At 57.2% G+C, this 11,089-nt stretch overlaps 1 protein-coding gene across 1 annotated transcript; it reads right to left on the bottom strand.

Moving 5' to 3' along the window:
• Positions 1-1,568: 1,568 nt before the first annotated feature.
• On the bottom strand, positions 1,569-9,881 carry PTPN7 (protein tyrosine phosphatase, non-receptor type 7). Its single transcript, XM_009320367.1, has 9 exons — positions 9,751-9,881; positions 9,123-9,306; positions 8,607-8,691; positions 7,839-7,915; positions 5,023-5,160; positions 4,039-4,149; positions 3,262-3,419; positions 2,273-2,386; positions 1,569-1,726 (listed from the first exon to the last, which is right to left on the bottom strand). The coding sequence occupies exons 1-9, from the start codon at positions 9,879-9,881 to the stop codon at positions 1,633-1,635; spliced, it is 1,092 nt and encodes a 363-aa protein (XP_009318642.1). The 3' UTR covers positions 1,569-1,632.
• Between the last annotated feature and the right edge of the window lie 1,208 nt (positions 9,882-11,089).

The following is an 11,089-nucleotide window of genomic DNA, read 5'->3' as shown; positions in this document are numbered from 1 at the left end:
TCGTGCTATAGCAAGTGCCCTGGTAAGTACTCTATCAGGAGAGTCTGCAAACACATGAGAACAACTAATAAGGAACTACCAGGGCTCAGCGATACATGATAATTTCTGTGATATTGGGTATTTTTGCACAGTGGGACATGTCTGGTCTGCCACTGGGTTTGCTACTTATGCTCAGCGAGATTAGGGAGAAGAAACTGACTTTGACTCACTACTCATCCTTGGACAAGGCTGATTCACTTGCTCACTTACTGCTTTTATAGAGAGTAAATGGAGAGGGGCAGGAGAGGAGCAAGGAAAGGAGCAGTGAGGATGGGATACTGGCGGGGGACACACAGGCCTGTGGAACCCCCCTCCTGGACTGATGGACTGATGACAAGACAGGAGAACTGCAGAGTTAAGGATGAAACTTCTCTTTTTATTCAATTATTTCTCCTCCCAAGAAAGCCACAGAACCTGAACAACAGGGACTGGGGCAAAACCATTGGGCAGCCATTCAGCTGCATTTTGGGGACCCTCAGAGCAGTGGAGGGGGGTCCATGCACACAGCCCTGATCTGGGGATGCTCCAGGAGCCGAGGCAAGCTCAGACACCCTCAGCAAGAAGATTGACCCTTTTTTCCCTGGATGTCACCCACCGAGCAGGCCATGTCATGGTTGTGGGCATGGGCAGGCTAGGCAGCCCTCAGCTCCTTATCAGTCCTCACTGCCCAACAGGGTGTGCAATGCCCATCAGCTGAAGGCCAGTTTTAAATGGCTTTGAAATATTTTACAGAATATTTCCATCTCCATGCTTTGTGCCAAAATGTTTCGCCTTCTTCTTCCTTTTTTTCCCCTGAATTTATCAGTGAAAAAAACCTAAATATTATTTTGTTCTAATTTCAGCAAAAAAACAAGAATGCAAAACCCCCACCCTCGTGCAACAAAAGACAATTTGGAACATGTTGCTTGCAAAACTGCAGACGCACTTAGGAATCTCCCCTACTTTCAGGCCGTTGAGAAGGTGTTGGCCGAAGGTGGAGAGGAAAGCAAGCCACGTAACGAGGACAGCCAGCTGCGCACCTTTTGTACCAAATCATCAAGGTGTATCTTTAGAAAGAAGAGCATCATGGCGCGTGTTTGGAGCAAGCCCAGCCCTGCACGCAGTGCAGCCTCTGCCCACAGACAATACACGGTCAGGAGAGAGGCTCTGTTTATTTGCAGAGTAATCGTACCAGCTCCGCATCTAACGGGTTAAACATTTCTGTGCAGCTAAAAGGCAAACCGTGCGCCCGGCGCTCACCCAGCTTCAATTCCTCTGCACAGCTCGCTCTTCTGGTTGAGGATAAAACGTTGCACGTTTCAAAAGCCAAAGCTTCTTTCCAGGGGTGAAATCTGCCTTGAGCCAGCAGCAACGGCCACCTCGAGCACCCACTGAATCCCTCGTGGACCTGCCAAATCCTGCTGGTCCCCAGGGTCGCAAGGCCACAATCCCCATGGGTTTGCTCATCTGTGCTCATCCTGAGGGATGCTCGTGCTGCTGCTCTGTAGCCCGGCGGCAGCAGTTTGTTTTCGGGTTTGTTTTGGTGGACGTGTCCCCGAGGCTGGGGCAGGAGAGGTCGGAGCAGGGAGCCGGCAACCCAGTGGGAGCCCTGCGCTAGTGGCCTCCTGCCTCCGGCAGCTGGGAAGCGTAGAGAGCTAGTGTGTGGTGGAGGAACTGGTACTGCTCGCTCGTCTGGATCATCCCACCTCTGCAAGGGAAAGGCAGGTCCCACTGACACCTCGCCGAAGCCCACAACCCCGTCCCTGGCTCCCTGCTCCCAGGGCACACATATTCCTGATTCACCCGCCACACCCAGGTATATCTGAAACAGGTGCCAGAGCTGCCCAAAGAGTATTTGGGCTCAGAACCATCGTCGGGCTGTTCAAAATGCGGATTAGCAACTGATTTGGCTCTAATTTTTGCTGGTACTTCTTGAAAAGTGGCAAAATCAAGTGTTTCTGAATTTAGTGGCTGAGCTTTCCAGCAGAGCAACTGCCAGGTTCAGAGCCGCTCTCCTCTCCCTCACGTCCTCGGGTTCTCAGAGCTACAATAGCCCTGACAGCAAAACCAGCCCGGCACTGGGCAATCGTTTGCTGTCGCTACATCTGCATCTTTCAGCAACCCTTCTGGTTTCCATCAAAAATTGTCGCCATGTCCCCTCACGATGCCTGTCCCCCCATCCCTCCCATATCCCTCCTCCCAGGCTTGGCACCCAGCAGGACCCTCCAAGGAGCAGCCTGCTTTGAGCACCCACCTGTCTATGCGGAGATGGCACACGATTCCCAGGATATCCACCTCCCCCTTGTCCTTCAGCTGCTGGCACCCGATCCTGGTAGCAATAAAGCAGCCCGTCCGGCCGATGCCTGCACTGCGGGACAGACACAGCTGTGCTGAGCACCGACAACATCCACTGCCTGGACTTTGGTCTGTCTGAGCTGGACATACTCCTGGATTGGTTTCCTGCCATGATTTCTTCCTAGAGGGATGCTGGGGTCCTGGTCCCAGGTGCTAGACCAACTTTCTTAGCCAGACACCAAAAGACATGGGCTGGCGTCACTCTGCCATGGCAAGGGGGTCCTGCTATGTTGCACGGCCCAGCTGAGGCCACTCCGGAAGCACAAAACCAGTCTGTGCTCCCCATCCCTGTGCAGTGCAGTGGTCTCTGCAGCCCCTTCACCTCCCTTCCCAGCTGTGCTCTAAACCCAGGCACCAAGTGGTTTGACCTGGGACAGGCCAGCCTGCAGCATCACATGCTGAGTGTGTTGCATAGGGACAACTGGGCGCTCTGCTCCACTGTCCCCAAATTCACTTAGCAGTGAGAGAAAACACACAGAGGCCACCTCCTCCAGGAGGGCTGCCCTGAAAAACAGCTTCACATTTGAGCCGCAGGCCATGCTCAGCGGCAGAGGAAGCAGGAACCTGAGCCATGGATCTGCCATGGGTCTGGTGGTTGGGTCCCGACCCTGCAGAGCTCTCCTGCTCCCACCTCGCTGTCCGTAGAACCAGGTGCAAATCAGATTTCTTTACAGGGCAGTATGCACCATGCTAATGCCACCATCCTGATGCCAGGACAGGAGTTGCTGGTTGAAAAACTCTGCTATGGGGATGCCATGCCCTGGGATTTCTGCACCACAGTGGGACCAGCTCATGAGCATTCACATGTGGGATTTTCCCCTCCGGCATTTGCAGACTGACCCCAAGGTGAAGGACACACAGGGGCTCGGGTGAGGGGAAAGCTCTTACCTGCAGTGCACAACGATGGGCCCTGGGCTGGCTGGAGCCTGGAGAGTCTCCTCCACCTTGGACACCAAGTGCAGCAGGGGCTTGGCTGACTCGGGTGTCTGCTGGTCCGGCCAGGAAGGAAAGAGGATGTGTTTGACCTGGCGGCATTCACCTTCAAGCTTTTCCAGCACAGAAGAAAGAGAAATTAGGACGCGGGAGCACGGACTCGCTGGGCTGGGCAAAATGAAGGCATGGAGTCCAGCTCAAGCAGAGGCCGGGCAGCCTGTGCCCATCTCATCTGCTCTCCTCCCAAATCCCTCTTTGAGCCTCTGCCAGACACCCAGGAGAGACCCCTGGGCCAGGGACACTGGGAAGTGTCCATCCCAGAAGACGGGAACAGATGCAGAGTGTCCCAATACTGTCCGCACAGTCCAGGCAAAGCCAGCAAGATCTTTTTGGCTAGTGTTAGCCCAGGGTGACTACGGAGAGCCCATGGGGCAGAGCCCAGTGACACAGTGCAAACTGCAAAGGGCTAATAGAGAAGCTGTCCCCAGCTGACCCCCTCTCCTCTCCCCTCCAGGGCTGGGTCCTACTCCCTCTCGGCCTCCTCGGGCAGGCAGGAGCTCTGCAGACCCCTCCTCTGGCAGGGGGCTCATAAGATCCAGCTCTCCAAGCCATGAACCCTCTGCTCTCCTGTCACACAGCGTTGCCACCCCGCTAGAGAGCTTGGGAGTGTCGGGGGCACTGCCAGGCCCTGCTGGGCTCCCCCTCTGACCCCAGGGTGGAGCTCAAACCCACCTGGATAGAGAGATCCCGGACCACGTACTCCACGCACTCGCTCACCCCCTGCACGCGGATGGTGAAGGGGCCATAGATGCCCTCCTTCTCCGGCCAGTAGTGGACACATTTCTGAAAGAACAAGGCAGGGTTCATGGCTGTGGAGATGCTCAAGGCACCCAGTGGATGTTTGAGCTATGTTTTGCTCAGTGCTCTTGGGAAGGGGCGTCACGTGGGGAGGTGTGGGGGAGCGGGGAAGGTGGATGTGGAGTGATACAGAGGGGAAGCTAAGGAAGGGATAGATCCCTCTCCCCCACACCTGCTCCCCCTGCACCTTTTCCCATGCCCTGCCATATGGCTTTCAGACCCCGGGGCTGCACGGCTCTCCCCAGCCCCACAGGAGCTGTGCCATGTCCTGCCAGACCCAGAAGGACCCAGCCTGCCCAGTGGAGGCCACAGGGATGCTGCACCAGCTGGGGACAGAAAGGAGGAAGGACATTGCCAGGAAAGAGAGGGTGAGTTCCCCCAGGCAGGTGCAGCTTGGACAGCGAGCCAGGGATCCCAGCCAAAGCACAGAGCGGCTGCCACGCAGGGCCCAGTGCTGCCGGCTCCCATCCCAGCCTGGATCTACTGGCTGAGAGCTCCCAGCCTAGGAGGAGAGCTGCTCGGGGCTGGAGGGACACTGCTGACGGCTGCCTGCGTTCCTTCTCCCAGGGGTTGCCCTAATCTCTTTATCCTATTACCCAGCTGGTAAAGCATGCGCAGAGCACGAGAGGCCACACGAGGAGGAGAGGCTTTGCTGGATGGGCCCAAGGCTGCAGCCCTGGGGCTCTCCTCCATGTGTGATCGATCAGGGGTACTCTCTGAGAGCAAAGCAGAGAAAGCAAGGAGGTGCTCAGACACCACATTTGGTCTCACATAACCCTTTACTGGTGTTATTACCCCACCCCACTCTTTGCTCCTGGCTGGGGTGCTGTGCCTAGGCCTGGGGAGGGACAACAGTACCTCTTTGCGCTCCTGCAGCTTGGTTATCATGACAATGAGGGGCGCCTCCTCCTGCCACACCATCTCCCAGAAGTCGGTCACAGTGTTCAGCATGGGTCCCTGGGTGGCAATGTACTCCCGGGGCCGCCCCGCGTAGCCCTGCTGAGCACATGGTCCATCAGTGATGCTGGGAGGGACCCTGTTGTGCAAGGGGAGCCTGTCTCCAGGCCACCCCAGCTCTCATGGTGCTTGTCTTTCTCTGCAGGTGAGAGGCTGAACCATTTGGGCTATTTCCTACTAAACCTGTCCTTGAAATGCTTTTATAGACCTGATCAGGAACTACCAGACCTCCTCTCCATCCTCCCAGTCCCGCAATCCAGGAACAAACCCATGGAGCAAGCCATGTGCACCCAAGCTCCTTGCAAACATCCCCAGGTTATTGGTGTGACGATAGCCGGTGTGATGGACACCTTGGCAAGGCAGAGCTCATGCAGGGAGGGCGCTTCTCTCCCAGTCCCAGCTGGGTCCCACCAGTGCTGCCTCCCCGACAGGCTCAGGAGGGGACGTGGCAGTGCCCAGCAGTGGGAAGGCTGGGTCTGGGAACACCTGGAGGGGGGGTTGGCACAGGCCCCTGCCCTACCTCTGCCCCAGACTTTGTTTCACAGCTCCAAGCATCCTCTGCCTCCCCCAGTATAAAATTGTCAAAGAAATAGAAAAGGTTGGAGGTGCTCTCAGTCCTGCTCAGCTCCTGCTTCACACCATGGCCTCATGGGCAGTGCTGCTGGCCCAGCAGAGGGGAGAGCATGCAGCAGCAGCAGGCAGGAGCTGGAGGGCAGGCACAGGCAGAGGTGTGGGAAAGTGACGGGGTCAGTAACGTGTTACTCCAGCTCCCAGCTGCAGATGCAATTTGGCAATACAGCCAGGAGTCAGGGACGCAGCTGAGGATGCCCTGGGGATGCTGGAAGAGGCACCCACAGCACCCACAGCTTTTGGAAAAGCGAGTACACAGCACTCTGGGAGGAGCTTTATGTCTTCGTCAAAAGAGATCTCACTTAAAAATGCACCTAAACCCCTGTGATTTAATCCAGGTCTTTCCAGCAATCCTGTTAACAGTTTGGTCCTACAAGAAGTTGCACTGGCCCAGCCAAGGGGCAGGAACATTTTCAGGAACTTTTTGTATAGTCCTTTTCTCATGCCTCAAGATTATTTCTTTTTCCTAGGAAACATGATTTTCCATTCAGAAGGAGACTTGCAGTAAGACCTGGAGGTGTCAACACTGGGAATTTCCCCCCACCTGCTCCTCGTGCTCAAAAACATTTAATTGCAGGTGGGGGCTGATGTGATCAAATACCTGCAGAGCTCTTCCAGACTCGCTGTGCCTCCCAAGCATGCCAGAAGCAGGCTGGGTTGCTAATTTGCTGATGTGCCCACAAATTCCTGCACCATGACACCCTTGGAGAGGTAAGTGGAAGGAAGGGGTCAGAAAATACCGGCTCCACACAGGGATGTGTGAGCACACGTGTGCTCAGGTGTGCGCAAATATATGTGCACATGTGTGCGAGATAGGGAGGGGCAGTGTTTGTGCATTTTTGTTAGCACTCGTGTGAGATGGAGAGTACGCCACGTGCTTCATGTACACAGTGATGCATATGGACAGGGTGATGGGGTCACCCGATGTGGAGCTGCATGCTGCCAGGCTCCCTCAGGAAGACTACTCTAAAAGTAGTCCTCTGCTGCCCACGTTCAAACCCTCATTTGGACCAGCAAGCCTCCCAACAGTTTTAGGCATGGTGCTCCTGTGTCCAAAGTCAGACTTTGACCCTCACCGCAGGATGCTGGCAGCTCACACCGCTGATGCCTCATTGGTTCACGCCCATGAGCACCATCAGAAAAGAAATGCTTCTAAATGCCCTCCAGCTCCAACCTGCGCCCTCAGACCACCTTCCAGGGGTCTGTCCATCATACCAGAGGGCAGTTTTGTGGGCTACTTTTCTGACTCCACATTCCCACGCTCTCCTCGCTGCCACACACCCAGAGTGGCTGTGGAGCCACCCCTGCTCCCCAGCGCCCCTGGCCTGTCCCAAGGGGAAGGATGCTGAAATGAGATGAATTGCTCAGAAAGAAGCCTACCAACCAGGCAAAGCTGGTACCTGGCTGACACAAGAGCCTGTTTTAGGGTGATGTATGGTTCAGCACAAGTGAGACTGCAGCCTGGAAGGGGTCATTTGCACAGGAGGATGATTATCATAAATCAGGCTGCCTGAAGTAACACCCCTTGTGTCTGGGGATTTCTCGGTCTCTGGAAAGGGACCCCATCGGGTGTCAAAGATAAGCCATGCCCTCCCCTTCATTAGCTTTCTTCTTGGGAAATTGCAACAAACCCCCTGAGCGGAGAGGAAATTCCTGGATGTACAAGGGTTGAACAGCACCAGGCTGCGATGCTCTGTTGACATGGCTTGCGTCCTGTGGCCTTAGCAGACAACGGACTAGTGCATGAGGAAGAGATGGAGAAGCCACTGCGAGGGAGCCCATACGGGTGCTCAACCCACCCAAGCAGCAGGAGCCGAAAGCAGCCACCTTGTGAGGCTTTCCTACCAAAAGGGACAGTGTGTCTGCCCTGCGTGGATGGAGCCGCATCTCTGCAGCTCAGAAAGGGGTGGCGAGTTCAGGCTGCTACCCCAGGGCAGCCACAGGACAGTGGGTGACAGTCAGTGCCCCAGTATGTGGGTCCCAGTGTGGCACCTGCAGCACCGAGGAGTTTGCAGCCCGATGCCCTGTGAGCCGTGGGCTGCAGGACCTGGGAGATCACCTGCTCTGCAGCCAGGCAGGACACTCACCGTGATGTAGTTGGCATTTATGTAGCTGTCTTCATCCTGGTTCCCTGCCCTCCTGAGACAGACCCGGCTCTCAGGATCTGAAAGAAATGGCAGGCATTACCCCAGGGACAGTCTTTTGGAGCCTGACCCTGCCCATCCTCCCTGCCTCAGCTCCAGAGGCTGGAGTCTAAGTCCTCCCAGCTCCATGCCATGCTTGGAGCTGTCTGCACCCTCCCTTGGGCCCCTTCTTGCCCTATTACACCTTCACTACCATGGCAGGGTACAGCCATGGTACATGCCCAAACCTGCCTGTACCGCAGTAGGCATGTGGGATAACTCACCCGCCAGGCAATAGCCCCCCAGGGCCCTCCCACAGTGCCTGACTAGAGCCCTAACAAGTCCTCCTATAATGTTCTCAGCCTTTATACCCCCGGCAACATGCCCTTGGAATATGTAAGGCCCCCACAGTGGCAGGGAGCAACCCAGGCTGGGCTGTCACACGCTGCACACCCTGGGAATACACCCCGAGGAGTAGCTCCCCACATACCACCCCACAACACAGTGTACACCCCCTGCAACACAGCACTCAGCTCCTGCAACATGGGGAGCAGGAACAAGCACAGCAGGAACACCAAGAGTGCCCACCCTGGTGCCAGGGCTGCTCTGAGTCACCCCTCTCCCATGCACAAACATCCATGCACGCACACACACGCACACGTGTGCACACACGCCCCTCCCTGCACATGGCACCTGGGCAAACGTGAGGCAAAGGGATGCAGTAGCACATACTGGGGAGGATGGTTTTGTATCTGTCCTTGGAGGCACGTCCAGGGATCTCCAGCTCCTCCGGACTGACAAAGTTGGGTGGGATTTTCTGCAGGAGGAGAGAACAACTATGAGGAAAACTCCATTGCTGCTGCTTGTGTCCTCTCGTTGTGGCAGAGCTGGTCCCCCAGGCAATGAGAGGCTGGCCCCGGGACCTAGCAGCATCACCAGAGATGTCAGCTCCTGGGATGAGCCCTGTCCTTAGTCCAGATGTGGTGGGACACCTTCCAGAGAGGCCACCTTGGGAGAAGAGCTTGGCACGGGAGGGCAGGACAGGCTTTCCAGGGACGCAAGGGGTACTTGTGTGCACCAGGGCACCCCTCACCCCTGTTTACCCACATTGTCTTCCCTGCCACTGGTGCTGTGGGGCACAGCTGGGCTCGGAGCCTCCCTCGGAGATGTCCACCCCTGCCAGTCCCCCCCACTGCCAGCCCCTGCCAGCCCTCATGTGAGGAGGGAGAGGGGAGGGGAACGTCGTACCGAAAACTCCTCCTCGAGCTCTGTCAGGCTCTGGGCGTGTTGCTGGAGCTCCTCTCTCCTCAGCACGTGGCTGGATGTCCTCAGGAACTTCAGCGTGATGTCCCGCGGTGTGCAGACAGGCTGGATGGGCTCCACGCTCCCCAGTGAGCTCATGTCCAGCATCAGCGACACATTGGAGCCCCTTCTGCAAGGCAAAGGGGTCCCTGGCTGACCCTCTGCTACCCTGGGACAGGAGGGCAGCCCATCCCTCCATATCACCAGTTAAAACCACCCCACACCGAGCAAAAGTCAGGCAGAGGATAACAGGAGATGAAGAAAGGGGCCAGGTAGAGACCCCAGAAGACAGGGGGGTGGAGGAACAAGGAACTAGCTGGTCATTTCACCTTTTTGCTGGAAAGCCCTCAAAGCACAGTGTCTATATTTGGCCCGGGCTGGGCTGGGAGGGGTCAGGGCTGCCTCCACGCTCAGACCTGGCTCTGCACAAGTCGTCAGGCAGCAGGCTGGCAGGGCCGGAGGAAGGAAGTTTGGGGGAACCCAAGCCCTGGGGATGAGCAGTGCCATGGGCACTGTCTGGGCTGAGATGGGCAGCACAGGTTTCGGGCTGCAGGCACTGTCCAGCCACACTCACCTCTCCTGAAGACGCACGTGCTTCTTGGCAGAGGGACTAGGCTTGTCTGTCTTGTCCATGTCTGCCCCGGCTGCCCAGGTTGTCAGGCTGCCGTTATGAACTCTGGAGCACACCAAGCAGGCTTGTACCATGCTGTGGCAGCCACAAAGCCCTTGTCCTGAAGCACAGGGAGCGGACACAGGGGGCCCTCAGGTCCCGGGGAATCAAGGAGCCATCGGAGGAGAAGCGGCTGGAAAAGAAAAGGCAGATCTGAGAGATACCATGGGGCTGGGTGGACCCCTGACGGATGGTCCGTAAGCAAGGGATGGGTTTTGGATCCTCAGCTGCCCTGGAACCAGGGCCCCCAGCCCCTGCATCCAGGCGGGTGGCATAGGGAGAGCTCCCAGCATGTTCACCCTCCAGGACGCCTGCAGCACTGCAGCCCACACAGGCACCCACTGGTGACCCTGGGCATGGTACCGACAGCCATCTGCTTGCACCAAGCAGAGGACACCCATACCCTGTGTCGGTGGAACATGGTCTAGTTTTGGGGGAGCCCAAGATGCTCTCCACCTCCATGGGAAGCATACACTGCCGTGTGTTTCCAGCCCTTCCCTGGCACGCCTGCTTCGGCCTGGGGACCTGACAGGGAAGAGGGATAGCTGGGACCCACATGAGCACAGCAGCATTCGGCAGGTGAGATGCGGTGGGCTGTAGGCACGACAAGCAGCCTGGCCAGCTCCTGCTGTTGGGCAACACAGGGCCAGGCACCCTCAACAGACTTGCAGCTCTGGCAAGGGAGACCCTGGGACAGCCTTCTCCATCCCACAGGTCTCAGTAACCGTCAAGAGGAAACTGCTTTATCTGGGTGGTTGAGCAAGAGGTGATGGGGTAGCCCAGCTGGAGGAGGATGCCAGGGCTCCAACAGCCACCAGCCCCAGGACAGCCCCTGGCAGGGATGGGGAGATATGGGTGATGCTGGTTCACCTCTGGGCAGAGCTCCTCACGGTGCTGGCAGCACCCTGGGATGGTGAGGCTCCTTCTCGTCCCTAGCTCCCTCCATGGGGAGGAGATGGACCCAAAGGGACAGGGGATGCTGCGTAGTCGGAGCGCTTGGTGGGCAAAGAGTGGGATCCCAGGTACCTCATCAGCTCAGGGAAGTCCTGCAGAGAACCGGGTCCACACTGTGGCCGTGCTGTTTGGGAATGCAGCTAGGGCAGGAGCCGTTCCCCATGACTCCCTGCTGCCTGGCGGCATTTCTGGGGTGACAATGCCACTGCTGCCATGCACACCATCCCCGTGCCCCCCACAGGGCACCCTGAGGGGCCTGTCCCCCAACCAGGTGGGGCAAGAGCGGCTG

The sequence above is a fragment of the Pygoscelis adeliae genome, unplaced genomic scaffold, assembly GCF_000699105.1.
Source record: "Pygoscelis adeliae isolate BGI_AS28 unplaced genomic scaffold, ASM69910v1 Scaffold343, whole genome shotgun sequence".
Classification (NCBI taxonomy): domain Eukaryota; kingdom Metazoa; phylum Chordata; class Aves; order Sphenisciformes; family Spheniscidae; genus Pygoscelis; species Pygoscelis adeliae.
This window is presented reverse-complemented; position numbering and strand designations above follow the sequence as displayed.

Coding starts and splice junctions, on each gene's coding strand:
- PTPN7 (XM_009320367.1), bottom strand. CDS start 9,881: ATGGTACAAGCCTGCTTGGTGTGCTCCAGAGTTCATAACGGCAGCCTG. Junction 8,692..9,122: donor AGCTCGAGGAGGAGTTTTCG/GTACGACGTTCC, acceptor CTCCTCCTGCAG/AAAATCCCACCCAACTTTGT. Junction 1,727..2,272: donor TGCCATCTCCGCATAGACAG/GTGGGTGCTCAA, acceptor TTTCCCTTGCAG/AGGTGGGATGATCCAGACGA.